General features: G+C 36.2%; 1 protein-coding gene and 1 non-coding gene across 5 annotated transcripts in view; both read left to right on the forward strand.

The window, feature by feature from the left end:
- LOC127789846 (uncharacterized) overlaps nt 1-18667 on the forward strand; it is a 36606-nt gene extending 17939 nt beyond the window's left edge. For all 4 annotated transcript variants that reach the window (XM_052318871.1, XM_052318872.1, XM_052318873.1 and 1 more), the window contains 2 exons: nt 16884-17188; nt 17434-18667. In XM_052318871.1, the coding sequence (XP_052174831.1) occupies nt 16884-17188; nt 17434-18477 (1349 nt within the window). In that variant the 3' untranslated portion in view covers nt 18478-18667. The remainder of the gene's footprint in view (nt 1-16883; nt 17189-17433) is intronic.
- LOC127791266 (small nucleolar RNA R71) lies at nt 7782-7888 on the forward strand. The gene has a single exon (XR_008020906.1). It is a non-coding gene; the product is annotated as a small nucleolar RNA R71 (small nucleolar RNA).
- Nucleotides 18668-18957: the final 290 nt, after the last annotated feature.

Genomic DNA, 18957 nt, shown 5'->3' on the forward strand with positions numbered 1-18957 from the left:
GAGCCTTGCGGCTAGCCAACAAGCGCCGCAAGGCTAGCAGCCTTACGGCTAGCTTATGTAGGGCCACAAGGCTGAGCCTTGCGGCCAGCCAATGAGCGGCCGCAAGGCTGGCAGCCTTGCAGCCAACCATTAAGCGGCCACAAGGCTAGCAGCCTTACGGCCAGCTTATGTGGGGCCGCAAGGCTGAGCCTTGCGGCCAGCTAATGAGCGGCTGCAAGGCATCAGCCTTGCAGCCAGCCCCCTGTGGGGCCGCAAGGCATCAGCCTTGCGGCCAGCCAATGAGCGGCCGCAAGGCTGAGCGTTACGGCTAGCATTTGTGGGGAGACTTGCGGCCATCCTTCCCCTTTTTCTTTTATTTTTATTCATTTTTCACCCCCCCCTTTTTTCCATGGCCCACAGAAAAGAATGGTGAGTGATGAGAAAAGGCTTCATTGTTTTTGTTAAAACCTTTTTTGATGGCACCTTAATTGATTCATCAACTATAGTAGCATGAGATATGATGGAGTTTTTTGTACCCTCTCTTTCTTGATCTTTCAATACTTTTTCCTTAGTAACACTAGAAAACTCTAGTTTGTCAATCTCCTCTACCTCTTTTGACCTAGACAAAAGATGGTACTCCTCATCTGAAGAAAAGCTACTATCATCTAAGAAAAGAATAATCATATTCCCTATCAATCTTATATTAATAACCTCATCAATCTTGCATGAGGAATTTTTTATCCTTCCTCATTAGTTTTTTATGACGTAATTAATAACACAATCTCATCTATAGTTGATTCTTTTTATCCTTCTTCAACCTTCACATCATTATCATCATCATCTATTCCCTTTATAAATGTGTGTAATAGCATTTCAATAGTCTATATATGGACTGAAAGAACGCACTGACACTTAGCGATATAAGCAAGAACGAAAGCCAATTTTCAAAAACCAAAATAAACACAGTGGAATTAGATGGGTTCTTGCTAGACATGGGTGAATACAGCCATATGCATATAATAAAAAAAAAACATCAAGAAAAACAAAATGATAACTATTACCTCTTTCGATGATGTTGTTATCGGTTTCCCCTCCTGTCGAACTCTTCGTCCCATTCTCAAAGCTCCTGAACCATCATCTACTGCTTTAAATTTGCAATTTGGCTGACTAGGCCACCCTTATAAGCGTAAGTGACCAAGTCAGTCCACGCCTAAGCATCCACTAGAATCCTTCGCTAGACCATTGTGATAAACGAGTCTGCACGAAGGTGATGCAAGGTTGGGCTTGGGTTCTCAACCCAAACGAAAACCATCTTATGGTTGTGGGATCAAAGAGGAGGAAGAAGATGAAACAAGAGAAGGGCATAAGAAGAATAAGGAGAAAAAATGAAGAAGAAGAAGAACTACACAAGAAGCTAAATTTGAGAGAAGCCTCTCACGAGGTTGACGCTGATGGCCATCTCATGGCTGAAGCCTCTCAATTGCACCATGAGGAAAAATTCGGGTGATAGTAAAAGGGCCTGACCATCGTGATTTTAATTTTCCTGGAAACAATCTCAAACGAGAATTATATAATAACACCATTGGACTAATTTGAAAATCATGCTTTACTATATGCTTATCATGCCATTGCTTAGTTTTCTCCTTATAAATCCTAGCATTCTCATAAGCATTCAATCTAAACTCATCCATCTCATTTAGTTACAACAATCTTTTTTTACCGCAAGTATTCATATCAAAATTCAAGAATTTAATAGCCCAATATGCTTTATGCTCTAATTCCTCCGGCAAGTGACATGTTTTTCCATAAACTAGTTGATAAGGGGACATACCAATAGGTGTTTTAAATGTGGTCCTATATGCCCATAATGCATTATCCAATTTATGAGACCAATCTTTTCTAGAGGTATTTATTGTTTTCTCCAATATGCTCTTAATTTCTCTGTTAGAAATCTCTACCTGGCCACTAGTTTGAGGATGGTACGATGTAGCAACCTTATGGGTAACCCCATATTTGGCTAGTAAAGAATCTAGTAAGTGATTACATAAATGTTTACCTCCATCACTTATAATTGCCCTAGGAACTCCAAAACGAGAGAAGATATTCTTCTTAAAATACTTAATCACACTTTTAGAATCATTTGAAGGAAGTGCAATTGCTTCTACCCATTTAGAAACATAATCAATAGCAACAAGAATGTATTGGTTTTTAAATGATGAATGAAAAGGTCCCATAAAGTCAATACCCCAAACATCAAATAACTCAACTTCTAAAATGTTAATTAAAGGCATTTCATTCCTACGAGACACATTACCTGTTCTTTGGCACCTATCACATGAATGAACAAATGCATATGCATCTTTAAATATGGTGGGCCAATAAAAACCACTTTGAAACACCTTAGCTGCAGTTTTGGAGGGTCCAAAGTGACTTCTTGTTTCTAAAGAATGACAATGAGTAGGCACACTAACAACCTCATCTTCATTCACACATCTTCTAATAAGTTGATCAGAGCAATATTTAAACAAGTATGGATCGTCCCAAAAATAATTTTTCACTTCAGAAAAGAATTTCTTCTTCTGTTGATAAGTTAGATCATGAGGAACAATACCACTTGCTAAGTAATTCACATAATCAGCATACCAGGGCGATAATGAAATCAGAAGTGCATACAATTGTTAATCAGGGAAGGATTCGTTGATGGGTAGACTTTCCTCTTCATTAGCGTTCTCCCTTTCAAGTCTTGATAAATGGTCAACTACCAAATTTTCAACTCCTTTTTTATCTTTAATTTCCAAGTCAAATTCCTGGAATAATAAAATCCATCTAATCAACCTTGGTTTTGGCATCTTTCTTTGCTAACAAATATTTAATTGCAGAATGATCAATGTATACTATTGTTTTAGCTCATATAAGATATGATCTAAATTTATCAAAAGCGAAAACAATAGCTAAAAGCTCCTTTTCAGTGGTGGCATAATTCAATTGCACATCATTTAAGGTCCTGCTAGCATAATATATGACATGCAATTTCTTGTCTTTTCTTTGCCCCAATACGGCTCCAATTGCATAATCACTAGCATCGCACATCAATTCAAAAGGAAAAGTCCAATCAGGTGAAGTCATGATAGGCGCTGAAGTCAATTCTTCCTTTATCCTGTTAAAAGCAAATAAGCACTCATTAGTAAATTCAAATGGTATATCTTTAATCAACAAATTACAAAGAGGCTTAGTGATTTTAGAGAAATCTCTTATAAATCTTCTGTAGAACCCTGCATGCCCCAAGAAACTTCTCACTCCTTTAACTATGGTAGGAGGTGGTAATTTTTCCATTGCTTCAACTTTTGCTCTATCCACCTCAATTCCTCTTTCGAAAACCTTATGACCCAACACAATCCCTTCCTGCACCATAAAATGACACTTTTCCCAATTTAACACTAAATTAGTGTATTCACATCGCTGCAAAACTCGGGAGAGATTAGCCAAACAATTATCAAAAGAAACACCAAAGACTGAAAAATCATCCATAAAGACTTCAATAAAATTTCCAATCATATCATGGAAAATTGCCATCATACACCGCTAAAAAGTAGCAGGTGCATTACACAAACCAAATGGCATTCTCCTAAAAGCAAAAGTGCCATATGGACATGTAAAAGTAGTTTTTTCTTGGTCTTCAGGTGCAATAGGAATTTGTGTATAACCAGAATATCTATCTAAGAAGCAATAAAATTTATTTCCAGCAAGTTTTTCAAGCATTTGATCAATAAAAGGCAAAGGAAAGTGATCTTTTCTAGTGGCGTTATTTAATTTTCTATAATCAATGCAAACACGCCACCCTGTGACTGTCCTAGTAGGAAGCAATTCATTATTTTCATTTTTAACCACAGTCATACCTCTCTTCTTCGGTACTACTTGAATCGGACTCACCCAATTGCTATTAGAAATAGGATAGATAATTCCAGCATCAAGCCATTTAATAATTTCAGCCCAAACAACTTCTTGCATGTTTGGATTTAATCTTCTTTGATGTTCAATAGATGGCTTAAAATTATTTTCCATTAAGATCTTATGCATGCAAAATGAAGGACTAATACATTTGATATCCACAATGGACCACCCTAAAGCTCTAATATGCTTTCTTAATACATTCAAAAGTTCCTCTTCCTTTTCTTTTCTCAAATGTGCAGAAATAATAATAGGAAGAGTAGAAGACTTACCTAGGAATACATACCTCAAATGTGATGGTAACGGTTTTAATTCAAGCTTAGGAGGTACCTCAATAGAAGGTCGAAATTCTTTCCTTTGCTGCTCAAAAGCCTTATTTTCATCTTCACTGAATCGATCAGTTCTATTGGGCTTTATAATAGAGTTTTGTGCATGTTCTAGTTCCTGCATGTCACCACTTTCAATAGTTAGTAGTTCTTCATCTAATGGCTCATGCAAACTATCAACATATCCATCCACACAATAATCAAGAACATCAATTCTTAAACAAGAGTCATCATCATTCAATCCTTTAGAAGCCTGAAAAACATTAAAATTCACCTCTTCAGACCCTATTCTCAAAGTTAACTTACCTTGTTCAAGATCAATTAACACTCTACCTATTGCAAGGAATGGTCTTCCTAAAATTAATGGTATTTCCCTATCCTCTTCTATTTCAAGCACAATAAAATCCACAGGAAAAATAAATTTTTCAACTTTAACAAAGACATCTTCTATCATTCCTATGGGATGTTTAATGGACCTGTCAGCAAGTTGCAAACAAATAGAAGTATGTTTAATTTCACCAAGGCCTAGCTTTTTAAACAAAGAATATGGCATCGAATTTATGCTAGCACCTAGATCACAAAGAGCTTTATTAAATTCACAATTTCCAATAATGCATGGTATAGTAAAACTCCCTGGATCTTTCAATTTCTGAGGCATCTTGTTTTGAATAATGGCGTTGCACTCTTCAGTAAGCATCACTGTTTCATTCTCATCTAGTCGCCTTTTCTTTGATAGAATTTCCTTTAAGAACATTGCATAACTTGGCATTTGAGCTAATGCATCTGCAAAAGGAATGTTAATATGCAATTTTTTAAACACATCAAGAAATTTGAGAAAATTCTTATCTTCATTTTGCTTTTGCAATCTCTAAGGGAAGGGCGCACATATTTCTTCATATTTTCAACTGTCTTGCATCTTCCTCTTCTTTTCGCTTCTTTTCTTCTTGCACTGTTTTCCATTTCAATATCCACTTTGTAGTTTCAGTCAACTGCTGATCTTCAAATTTTAACTTTTCTGATTCAGTTGCATTTCGATCACAATCGTTGATGGCCCAATCGACTGTTTCTAGAAAATTCTGTCCATCTTCTTTTGGTTCAGCTTTTTCTTCTTCATCTTGCCCCACTTGCTTTCCACTCCTCAACTTTATTGCTTTACACTTCTCTTTTGGATTATTTTCTATTGTGCTTGGTAGCGTTCCTTGAGCTCTATTGTTCACCATATTGGCTATTTAGCCAATTTGCATTGGCTAAAGTCATATATAGCCCCCTCACATTTTTTCATTTAACCACTTAGCACCCTCAACTTAAAAAGGGACCTATTAGGTCCCTTAACTTTTAATTTAGAGCCTCTTAAACACTTCAGTGGAGGAATCTATCTGCGTGTAATACACGCACTCATATTTCTATCAGACAAACTAAGTAAAAATCTCTTTCCCTAAAAAGAACTCTTGCGTCGCTGTTACTCTCGCCCATGCCATTGATATCGCGCTTAACTTAGCCTACTCCACTGCTTTTAACTCCCCACTAGAGAGTTGGCCCACTAGCCTAGTGCACCGAGGACAAGCAGCAGCGACGACGGTTTCTTCATGGGTAGGAAGAGGGCGACGGAAGCAAGTAAGGCGGTTGGGCCATCAGTTGAAGATGTCTTGGAGGCATTCAGGATTAAGCCGTCAAACAGTATACCGATGGGGTCTCGAGCATTTGGTAAGGATATAGAACCTCAGGAGGCTCTGCTTCCTCAAGCGGATAAGTTGAAGGAGAAGGAGATGAAGCAAAGGAGGACAAGAGGCTCTGTAAGGGAGTCCAAGAGTGCTCTTTAACAAGACGGAGATGGGTCCAAGACACTAAGATCTAAGGCAAAGGGTAAGGAAGATGGTTCACGGCCCTCTGTTTCCGTCAAAAACTCAGCTCGAGGGATTGACAGTAAAATCGAGGACTTTCTAGCGCATATCATGGATGATTCCTTAAACCCGACCATCATCTCGAGCATGACAAGGGAGAAAATGAGCAAAGATGACAATTTGGTGGCTTTGGATAACAGTTTGGTGGAGTAAAATATGCGAGATGCAGCGCTAGAAACAGGGGAGAAGAAAACAAGGGGTGCAGAAGTCCCTCTTTTCTCACCTATTGAGGCCCAAGACAGGAGCTTACAAGACAAGGGGATGAGCATTCGTGAGTCCCATGATCAAGTGGCACCTGGTTTAAATGGAAATCCAGTGGAGGGGATCTCGGTTTGTGCGGCAAAAACAGGGAAGAAGAAAACAGGGTCTTTGAATTTATGTGGTAGAATGGGCGACCCAGCTACTGTGGTGATGACCCAAGAGCATGCTTCAGTTCAGGTCCTTGAGGCGCATCTCCGGTCCTCAAATCCACTCCAATTAATGGGTGTATGTCAAGGGGATGTTGAAAAGAAGCTGTTGTTGGATGTTGTTACAGGCGATGAAAAACAGAAAATGGGGCTTCTGGAAGGAGAGGAGGCATGGATTGATTTTTTCTTAATAATCTAATATGAATAAGTTGATCTTCACGTTTATAATATAAAATTAAATTAAAGTTTCTTAACATATAATTTTACACTTGACTTGAAAGGATATAACACTTATATTTTTTAAATATTGACATTCTAAAAAATTAAAATTATAGTAAATAGTAAGAAAATAATAAGTAAAAAAAAAAAATTACAGCAAATAGCAAGAATATAAACTATTAGCTCCCATTTCTTTCATTCACATGCTTCTCAGTGATGTTTACTTCACGCGCCTATTGACTGGATTGTGAGGGGGTTGATAGATTTTAAATTATAAGTTAAGTGTTGAAGAGACTCTAAATTAAAAGTTGAGGGACCTAATAGGTTAGGGGGCTAAGTGGTTAAATGAGAAAAGGTGAGGGGGCTACGAATGACTTTAGCCATTTGCATTTCTAGATTTCTGATGGTAGCTTGTTGATTTTAAAACATAGTGTCTGTCCTAACCATATAATCTGAAGTCGTCTTAGCCATGGTAGCCACTAAATCTTCCAATGAAGGCTTCTTTTCCTGCTGTTGGAATCCTATTGGAGGCTTCAACACATTCTGATTATTGGACCATGAAAAATTGGGGTGATTCCTCCATCTTGGATTATAAGTATTTGCATTGGGATTGAATTGTCTTCCTCCTTGATTAGCCACATAGTTGACTTGCGCAAATTCACAGCTTGACACTCATGGGTAACATGAGGACTTGCGCAAATTCACATACTTGCACATAAGATTGAATAGAGTTAATATTCAACTGATCGATTTTCTTAAAAAGATTATCTACCCTTGCATTCAATGTTGTCATCGCATCAATCTCATGTACTCCAACTATTCTTCTTAGCATAGATCTTTCAGATGACCATTGATAGTTGTTGTTGGCCATCTCTTCAATAAGGTCATAAGATTCATCAATCTCTTTTCCCATTAAAGTTTCTCTTGCAGCTGCATCAATAGTAATCCTGGTATTATGATTTAAACCATTATAAAATGTTTGAACCACTAACCAATTTGGAAGCCCATGATGAGGACATCTTCTTAACAACTCTTTAAACCGCTTCCATGCTTCATATAAATTCTCTATGTCTGCTTGCATGAAATTGGTTATATCATTCCTTATCTTTGCAATTTTCGCAAGTGGAAAGAATTTATTGAAAAATTTCTGTGCCAAATCATCTCATGTTGTAATGGACCCTGCAGGTAAAGAGTTCAACCAATACTTAGCTTTATCTCTTAATGAAAAAGGAAATAACCTAAGTCTAACCGCATCATTAGAGACACCATTTTGCTTAAAAGTATCACAAATCTCTAAAAAATTAGCTATGTAAGCATTGGGGTCATCGTTCGATAATTCGCTAAACTAAACAGAGATTTGAATCATTTGAATAATAGCTGGCTTAATCTCAAAATTATTTGCCCCTATGGTTGGTCTGGTGATGCTGGATGGTGTTCCTTGACTAGAGGGCATAGCATAATCCCTTAAAGCTCTAGCTTGCCCATTCCTTTGCTCCACAATTTCATCTCCCATGTTTTGTTGAGATTCCAATGTGACCTACAAAAAAGAAATAGAATATTACAACGGTTAAAAACTTGATTTTTTTTATTTTTTTATTTATTTATTTATTATTATTATTATTATTATTATTATTATTTTTGAGCACTCAAAAATGCAATAAAAGAGAACACAAAAATGAAAACAAACAACTAAAAATAATTAATGTCTAAACTAGTATTCAAGTTAATTAGTATTGATATTAATACCAATCCCCGGCAATGGCGTCAAAAACTTATTAGGCTAATTCGCAAGCGTACGAATCGCGCAAGTAATATAATGAATGAGTAGAGTGTCGATCCCACAAGGATTGGATTAATTACCAAAATTAGATTAACTTTAATATTATTTAGACTATAAAAAGAGATGAATTTGAATAAATTAAAATAATGAAAACTAAAATTAAACACAAATTAAAAATAACTTAACTTAGATAAAATGGAGGCAACTAGGATGTTTTGAATCCACTTATTATTAATCCATCTTAATTTTTAATCAATTGGGTTTCTATCAATTCAATGGGGGTGAATATCTAAATTGGTTAGTTTCTTTCTCAAGATTTACTAACTTAATTAAATCTCAATTTGTTAACAATCAACCTAATTCCCAATAGTTATAACAAATCGAAATTCATTGTTAAGTTCTAATTCATTATCCCTCATAAGATTCAAGTATCAAATCCCTTATCAACTATTTATCTTATAAAATTTATTACTTCAACTTGTTATGATAATCATCTCTTGGTCTCAAATCATAATACAAAATCAATTAAATGATGGTTAAATCACTCAATCGCATAAAGAACAAGTAATAAATAATTGAAATCACGATAGAAACCCCAATCAATAAAAATTAATAATTCTTAACAAGTTTCATCTCTAACCATAGTTAAATAAAATTAGTTCACGACGGAATTAATGAAATCCACAAAAATAAAAATAGAAATTGAAAGGAAAATTGGAGCTCTCTGCGCCGTTGCAATTGTGCGAGCGATCTTCATGTGTTTGCCATTCTCTTACTGCTCTCTGTTAATTGCTTCATTCCTTCAGGTGCAACCCCTGCCTTGCTTCCAACATACTTCATTTCTTCTCAACCCTTTATATATTATAATATATATATATATGTATAGAGCCCTAGCCCAAATCTCACATCCACGCCATCCACTTTATAACATATATAAATAATATAATATATAATATGTATATATGATATAATTAATATAAATAATATAATATATAATATAATATTTAATATACTATTAGTTATATTAACTTTAATTATATTATAATATTATTTATTTTTAATATTTATTTTTATATTTATATTATAATATTAATTTTGAGATTAACTTTGTAATATCTTTTTTTCTTTTTTTTTTTTACCTCCAAATCTTCAAAATAACATCCTTTGCTGAGTTCCTATAAAAAGAGATTAAAATGATGTAAAATCTATATAAACACACATTTTATATAGAAAAAATCGCACAAAATTAAGATGAAAAGTAGATAAAAATATACATACAATTAAACCCCATCACGCACTTTGGAAGAGTGTTAGAAATCTTCTGGATCTATCTCTATAGATCCTTATCCCCAGAATATAGGCTGTTTCTCCCAAATCCTTCATGAAAAAAATATTTTGAAATTCATCTTTTAATTGATTGCAATGGGAACAACATTCCTAATGAGCAATATATTGTCCACATATAGGACTAAAATTGGTAATCGCACTCCTACTAACCTTCTTGTAAACACAGGATTAACTTCCCTTTTGTGAAAAATTAAACCTTTTGATCTTTTCATCAAAACATTGATTCCAACTCCGGGATGCTTGCTTTAGTCAATAAATGGACCTTTGCAACTTGTAAATCTTATTTACATGTTCATGGGTAACAAAACCGTCAGGCTGTGTCATATACACATCCTCGACTAGGTTTCCTTTGAGGAAAGTTATTTTGTCATCCATCTATCGTAACCCAGAGTAAATGTCAGACATTTCCTCATTATAGGTGGTAGGCTCATCGTTCTTAGCTAGAAGCACATCTCCATGTGCCGAGATGAGAAATCCATATCTCTCTTGCTTGAGACGAACCCTCATCGACCTACGAGGTTCTTGTGTAGAAGGTTGGGGAACTGACACAACATCTTGTGTTTAATATTCCTTGGGTTTCTGGAAGGGAGTATTTGTTTGTGGTTCACCTCAAATCTCTTCGAGCTTAACATTCCTCCCACTAGCCACAGCATCTGAGAGTTCCTTCTCAAGGAATACCACATGCTTGGCAACAAAACACCTTTTGTTCATATGGGTGGTAAAAGTAATATCCATTTATTTCCTTTGGATATCCCACAAACAAACATCTCATCGATTTGGGTTTTAGCTTATTATTGTCAACATGCTTGACATAAGCTTTACAACCCCAAATCTTAAGGAAAGACAAATTTGGTTTTTTTCCTTTCCATATCTCATATGAAGTCTGAGTAACTAACTTACTTGGAACCCTGTTCAAAACAAAGATCACGGTGAGGAGTGCGTATCCCTAAAATAAAATAGGGAGTTCAGCACGACTCATCATAGACCAGACCATGTCTAACAAAGTCCTATCCCTCCTTTCAGACACACCATTCATCTCTGGTGTTCCAGGTAGAGTCCATTGTGAGAGAATCTCATTCTGATTCAGATGATCTAAAAACTCACTGTTCAAATATTCACCACCTCGATTTGATCGAAGTACTTTGATACTTTCCCAATTTGTTTCTCTACTTTAAATCTGAATTCTTTAAACTTTTCAAAAGGCTCAGATTTGTGTCTCATAAGATACACATAACCAAAACGTAATTTATCATTAGTAAAAGTTATGAAGTAGACATACCCACCTCAAGCCTGGGTGGACATGGGCCCACACACATCAGTGTGCACAAGCCCTAGCACTTCTGTGGCCCTCTTTCCCTTTCCTTTAAAAGGAGACTTAGTCATCTTGTCAAGTAAACAAGATTCGCAAGCACCATATGATTCATAATCAAATGTGCTAAGATATCCATATTTATGCAAGTCGGATATGCAAGTCTCATTTATATGTCTAATGCAACAATGCCATGAATAAGTGCTATTTAAATCACCTGATTTAAGTCACTTAATATTTATGTTACTAATAGGAGTATCAACATCAAGGACATACAAACCGTTACATACCGTTGCTTTACTATAAAACAACTCATTTTTATAAAACGAACAACTATTGTTCTTAAATAAAAATGAATATCCATCCTTATCAAAAAAGAATTATAAATTATATTTCTAGTCAAAATATGATTGTGGTGATAGTTATGTAACTCCAATACAAGCCTTGTGGGCAATGTTAATAAATAGGTCCCTACAACTAATGGAATAACTCTTGACCATTTCTCATTTACAGGTACACTTCTCCCATTATTAATCTCCTCATACTCCTAAGCCCATACATGAAAGTGTAAATATGAGCACTAGATCCAGTATCTAATACTCACGTGGACTGATCAAAAGTAGATAGATTAATTCCAGTAACATAAATACCTGAAGTGCCCTGAGTAAAACTCTTCTTACTCTACACCTCCCAGTTTATTATAGTGGAAATAGATTGTATCCTCCTTACCTTTTCGGGTTTTGGTCTTCTGGACTCTTCCAAATGGTGCTATGGAAGAACTTTTCTTCATTTTGGCTTTTTTACTCTTGGGCTTGCCCCTGTGCGCCTTAGGCCCTTCAATTAAGAGAACACTTCCCTTGGCTTTTATACAATTTTAGGCTTGACGTCCCTTAGCATGGACAACAACTCTCCAAGAGTCTCTTCCATAACGGTTAGGGAGGGACTGTAGCACTAAGTTTAGGGTAAGTATCCATACCCAAGTTCAACTCGGACAACTTGTCGATAAAACCCATCATCTATATGATATGCTTCTCAACAGAGGACCCTTGAGCCTAGCCATGATCTCATAGGCATCATAACTCTTATGTTGTGACCTATGTTTCGGGGTTATGGCAGCGAAGATGATATACCAAACGATGATCATATCACCCTTGTGCATCGTCCAGGTCTCATGTGCTACTATTTCCTCAACTGGTGGCTTCGCAAAAAGAGATCTATCTATCAAATAGAGAATCTTATCATGTGTGAGGACTATCCTCAAGATGATCACCCAGTCATAGAAATTAGTCCCTTTGAAGGTATTTATTAACCTCGAGTATCGATCTTATAGACATGTTTCCAGACATTCTGGATCAACAACCGGATATAGAGATATTATTATAATCATATTGAATTACAAAATCATAAATTGCAAGAAATAACATTTTATGATTGCTCTCACTATTTTCTACGAGTTCGCCACCTTCAAGACGTAACTCAGGAAATCCCATTCGAAGATTTCCTAGCGGGCTAGGATCCCATCTCCCCTCGCACAACCTTAAGTGACTCAATAAATTGTACTAGGTTCGATTAGGTAAGTACTTGCTGCCAATTGCATCTCCATGCAACTCCTAGATTCATTGGGTTGACAACTCCTTGTCAAACACATCTTATGTGACTCCCAATCTTTGCCTCTATACTCAGTAAGGCCTTGAGTGACTCAACAAACCCCACCTTTCTAATTAAGTCGGACCCATCATTCAGGGACATCTCATGGCCCATGAAACATAGGAATCATAGGTGACACATGACCTCGAGTGACTCAATAAATCAAGTGCCAGCTAAAAACCTAATGCTTCATAATGATGGAAGGCAAGTTGTCTTAATATTAATGAGGGATTTATTATTTATTTATTTAGGTCTCACCACATGCAATTAATCAAATTAATAATCCATAATAAACGACTCAAACCGGTGTATGGTATGGATAACTACGGCTAGCCCCCTCGAGCCATAAAAGGGAAGCTAGCGGGTCAAACCTAGGTGAAGAATCACAACTTGCTTCTCAAGCATATTCTTTAAGCCTCTGTTGGTCTTCGAATCTTGTCTTCAATTTGGCTCCATCTCTTGCTCTTCATACAAACTACAACTATCACTACTCTATTCTATTTTACATACATTACATAGAATTAGAAACCTTGAGTTACATTCGGGGGGAGTAAGATGAGAAGAGAATGTACATCAGAGTATAAGAGAGGCAGGATACGCAGGCCTTATTTCAAAAATAAATTTACAAACATTCATTCCTAACATAAAATAAATGGTCGACTCACTCCATACCATACACCCATGCAATCAATCACATTGATTCATTCACAATTATGTTAATTAATTGTTGCATCTATTTCAATCTTAATGAAACGCTTTCAATAAATTAAAATTTTGTATAATTTTGTAAAAACAATATTATTTTAATTGTGTTGGGATTGGGCTCAATCCATTAGTCTAACTAACAAGGCTCAATAGGCCTTGGATCAATCAATACATGTTAAACATACACTAGCAGCCCAATAATTAATAAATAATCCAATTAACGGCCCCTACCCATTTTAACCACAGTCCATAGGTGTCATACACTCATGGATTGGATAAAAATAATAAAAAATTATCAAAGAATTTGGTCGAGCCCCACCTGAGGGTACAAAACACACTAGGCCACCAAAGGGTCGGCCCAGGTGCTTCACGTGTACCCCGGGGAAGGGTCAAACTGAAGCCCAAGGTAGCGGAAGGGGCCGGGAGGCAGCTGGGCAACATGTCGCACATGCTACCAGGCCACAAGGGCCAAGGGGCGCGGCTAGGGGCCGCGTGGCCTGCACTATGCCTATGGTGAGAAATTTGAATTAATTGGATACTTAGATAGTGACTGGGGCAGAGATCCATTAGAGAGACAGAGTACTACTGGATATGTATTTTTTGGTGGATTAGTAGCCTTTTCTTGTACTTCAAAGAAACAAAGTATTATAGCCTTATCCTCATATGAGGCAGAATACGTGGCTTTACCATCTATAGCTTGTGAAGCCATTTGGCTAAAAACTTGCTCATTGCCCTCAAGCATCCACAGGAATCAACAGTTATCTATGTGGATAGTATGTCTGCAATAAAATTGGCTAAGAACCTAGTTCAACATGGGAAAAGCAAGCATATTGATACCAGATTTCACTTCATTAGAGAGCATGTTAAGCAAGGAACAATTACATTGGAGCATTGTCATACACTTGAGCAAGTAGCTGATATATTCACCAAGCCTTTGTCCTTCAAGAGTTTTTCTAAGCTACGGGATATGCTGGGGGTACAAGATGTTCATAAGCTAAATAGAGGAAGCAGAACTAGATTGAAGGAGGGTGTTGGAGAAAATAAACTAGTTGCTGAGTCAGATGGTGTTTGAAGGAGTCCATGGCTTGTACCGAAAATGATCTAGTCACTTGCTGTCTTCTAGGAGATTAGTTAAGTAGCTAAATGTGTTTGTTGATTTCCTTGTTAATAAGCATGTAATTCCTTATATAAGGTAGTGCGTGTAAGTCAAGTTGAATAAGAGAAAAGGTCATCACTTGCAGTGTGAATGATTTGTTTAATTAGTACCTCTTTGAGTCATTGTTATTCTCCTTCTTCTATAGTCAACTTGAATCCAACATGCCCTCTTCTTCTTTTTTTCTGTATAAAACATATAATATATATTTATATAATTGTGTGTGCATATATATATATATATGTGTGTGTGTGTGTTTGTGTGTATATATGTATTTGGGTGGGTCAGTGAGAGAGAAAGAGAGAGAGGTAGTTAGTGTTGGGCAGGAAGAAGAACACTAAGGAAGTGAAGAAAGAAGAACGTGCATCTGAAAGAGAGAGAAGCAGTGAGTGTTGGGCAAAAACTTAAATGTATCTCAACTATTGATAGATGTTCAAAATTAATCTCAATCATTGATATAAAATGTGTCTATAATACATTTGATATATTTTCAAAAACCCTCTTGCCTTATTATATAGATTTTTGAATCAATTTAATTCTTATAGTTAGATATGTAAAAGAAAAAAAAAAAAAAACGTAAGATGATCAATTTAATTCTTTTTTAAATATCCAAATTCATAATTTACATTGTTTTACCCATTAAATTAATAGAAATATCATTTGAACATTTTATTTTGATATTTATGATAACATCTTATATTGATGTTTTATATTTTATGTTATATCAATATAAATACAAAAAATCTCAATATTAAATGTCACCACATAGTTCTAGAGATTTTAAGTGATTTCAACTATAACAATTAGTAACAATTAATAAGAAGAACATGAAATCTATTAGCGATTAGGGATAAGTATTCAATCAGTTTTATTGTTAAACTAATCGCATTTCTCAAATTGAATATATTGATTTTTTTTCAAAAATGAAATCAAATCGATTAAATAGTTGTTCAAATAGAAAAATTGAAAAAATAAAATAAAAATAAAAAATAACAAAGTGCAAGCAAATATAATTAATTTGAAGAATAGGTATTACTTAAATAAGAATAAATGTTACTTGAATAAGAAGAATATTATTTAATTAAGTATAATTTTTATTCTATTAACTTGAATTAAGTACAAATTTTATTCTATTAACATTTGTGAGTAGATTTTAGTGAATTTACTTATTTTAGTTATTTTTAATAAGTAAATTAAGGCGAATCAAAATAATTAAAAAATTTAAATTTAAAAATTAAAATCGAACTGAATCGAGCGGTTGGTTTTAATTATTTCAATTCGATTATTTTAATTTAATTGAAAGTTTATAATAACAATATTATTTATTTTCTATTGAGAGTGATTTTTCTTATTTAAAAAAATTTATCTCAAGCCATTCAGTCAAAAAAATTATGAATTTATTATTTTAATTATCTTTTAAAGGCTTGATTTTTCCTTCAAGCCGCTCGCTAGCTCACACGATGATTGGATAAGAGCCAATTTGTTGAAGTCAATCTTAGCTGTGATTTATTTTTGGGTTTTCTGAAGCTATCTGATGGTTGATGATGCTTATCTAGTCAACGTTGTATACGAAGTAAATTTTCTGGCGCTGACTGTAATTAGTGTGGGTTTATCCTTTATAAACCCCTCTCCGTCTCTCTCTTCTGTACAGTGGGATTCGTTGAAGAAGAAGAAAACAGAGAGAGGGAGAGAGAGAGGCAAGTTTTTGCAGCAATGGCGGGCGGGGGATTCTCGGTGGATTAATCGGACAGAAAGAACAAAGGAAGGAAGGAGACGGAACAGTGAGGCGCTGGAAAATCAGGAACACGCAGAGTTACAGAGACGAGAGAACACGCAGAGCTACAGAGACGAGAGAGAGAACCCCCTTTTGATCCAACACTACAAGATGATGACGGATCCATTGTCGTCGTCTTCTTCTTCTTCGCTGCTGCCCCCTGGGGTTGTATTCAAACCAAATGAGAGAGAAATTTTGCAAGAATTCTTGACAAAAAAGCTTCACAATCTTCCACTGCCGAACAATGCCATCGTGGAGATGGATGTCTACGATCATTTACCGTGGTTGTACGCAAGTATGTCTCCAATCCTTTGCTTTCTTTCTTAATTATCTGTGTATATATATTGTGAACATATATCATATTTATGGCTGCTCTTTCGCAAAACAGGTGGTCATAATTATGGAATGGATCAGTATGAGACGTACTATTTTGTGAGACGGGAGAAAAAGTCTAAATCTAAATCTGAAACCGCGAAGAACCCCAAACGACACCTTAAAAGCGAGGGAAATTCCAGTTGTGGAGGATGGTGGAAGGCCATCACTGGTGATAAGCCAATCCGTAATAAGAGAGGTCGTATAATTGGTTTTAAGAAGACTCTCAAGTTTTGTACCTACAAGGACCAAAAGTATGACCGTAGGGAGTGCGTCAAAACGGATTGGATAATGCATGAATACAAGCTGCCGCATCCAACAGTAAGGAACAATTAAGTTATCTGTATTTGAAACTTAGATTAGAAACATTTTATATAAGAGGCCTGTTCTGTTCATGGAAAGGAAAACAGGGATCGTTATGCCCTCGGATGTCATTATTTTTATGCTTTAGAATCAGTCTGCCCTTAATTTTTAGCGTTTATTATCTGTTCATTTTAGTTATGAGCACGTATTTTATGTATATGACTTTACTTCTTGACTGACAGTTTATATGTTTTTTTGCACAGTTCCAAGAATGGGTAGTATGCGGCATACGGTACAATGGGGGAAAAGGGACTGGGCAAGAATATGCATCGGGATGCCATTTGACGTTAGACCATGCATCGGGACATCGGCAAGAACGTGAGGAGGATCAGCAGTCTCAAACACAACAGGATTCACCATACGATAAAGTCTGTAATGCTTCTTCTCAACTGAACATGGGATCCGATGGGCAATGCTGTTGGGCAAATGCGCAAGAATATTTTGGGTTAAATGAGCAAGAATATGCATCGGGATGCCATTCGACGTTAGACCATGCATCGGAACATTGGCAAGAACGTGAGGAGGATCAGCAGTCTCAAACACAACAGGATTCACCATACGATAAAGTCTGTAATGCTTCTTCTCAACTGAACATGGGATCCGATGGGCAATGCTGTTGGGCAAATGCGCAAGAATATTTTGGGTTAAATGAGCAAGAATATGCATCGGGATGCCATTCGACGTTAGACCATGCATCGGGACATTGGCAAGAACGTGAGGAGGATCAGCAGTCTCAAACACAACAGGATTCACCATACGATAAAGTCTGTAATGCTTCTTCTCAACTGAACATGGGATCCAATGGGCAATGCTGTTGGGCAAATGCGCAAGAATATTTTGGGTTAAATGAGCAAGAATATGCATCGGGATGCCATTCGACGTTAGACCATGCATCGGGACATTGGCAAGAACGTGAGGAGGATCAGCAGTCTCAAACACAACAGGTTTCACCATATGATAAAGTCTGTAATGCTTCTTCTCAACTGAACATGGGATCGGATGGGCAATGCTGTTGGGAAAATGCGCAAGAATATTTTGGGTTAAATGAGCAAGAATATGCATCGGGATGCCATTCGACGTTGGACAATCAACAAGCCCGAGATAGCAACAGATCTCTCGAATTTATTGATGATCCGAGTTGGAATGAGTTTGAGGACACGGAGGGATCCCAAGTTCAGTTTCCTCAGATTTCATTCACAGAGACAGAGCTCGAAGATGGGGGACTTTATTTTGATTTGTGGACTTAATCTCCGAAGATGAACAGAAGAGGTTCAGTTGTTAGTAATTGAATGTACTCTTTTCTTCTTTTGCATAGAATTGAATGTACTCTTTTCTTGTTTTCTTCTTTTCTACTTTTGATTGGAAAGCGAAAACATTCATTGCTGTAAGTTGTTATCTTTGATCTGAATAAAACAGAGCACAAGATGCCTCCATTTATCTAGTTTTTCATTAATTATCACACATCTACTACATAATCTCGTATGCTATCTGCTTAAGCACTTGTTTGGAGCTTCAAAATGTTTCTTTACCGTGAATATGATGGCATCCATCTACTGAAACACAGCCTCCTTGAGATACATTTATCTCTGCATTCTATTATATGTCTATGCCATTTGATTTGATGTTAGTTCCCATTCCTAAATGTACTACACATTTTCAGGTTTGCTGCCAGAGCATAGTTATGCTGAAACTAGTACTGCTTCAGTGGCCACTCCGATGCAGATTCT

Source organism: Diospyros lotus, chromosome 14, assembly GCF_014633365.1.
Source record: "Diospyros lotus cultivar Yz01 chromosome 14, ASM1463336v1, whole genome shotgun sequence".
Classification (NCBI taxonomy): Eukaryota; Viridiplantae; Streptophyta; class Magnoliopsida; order Ericales; family Ebenaceae; genus Diospyros; species Diospyros lotus.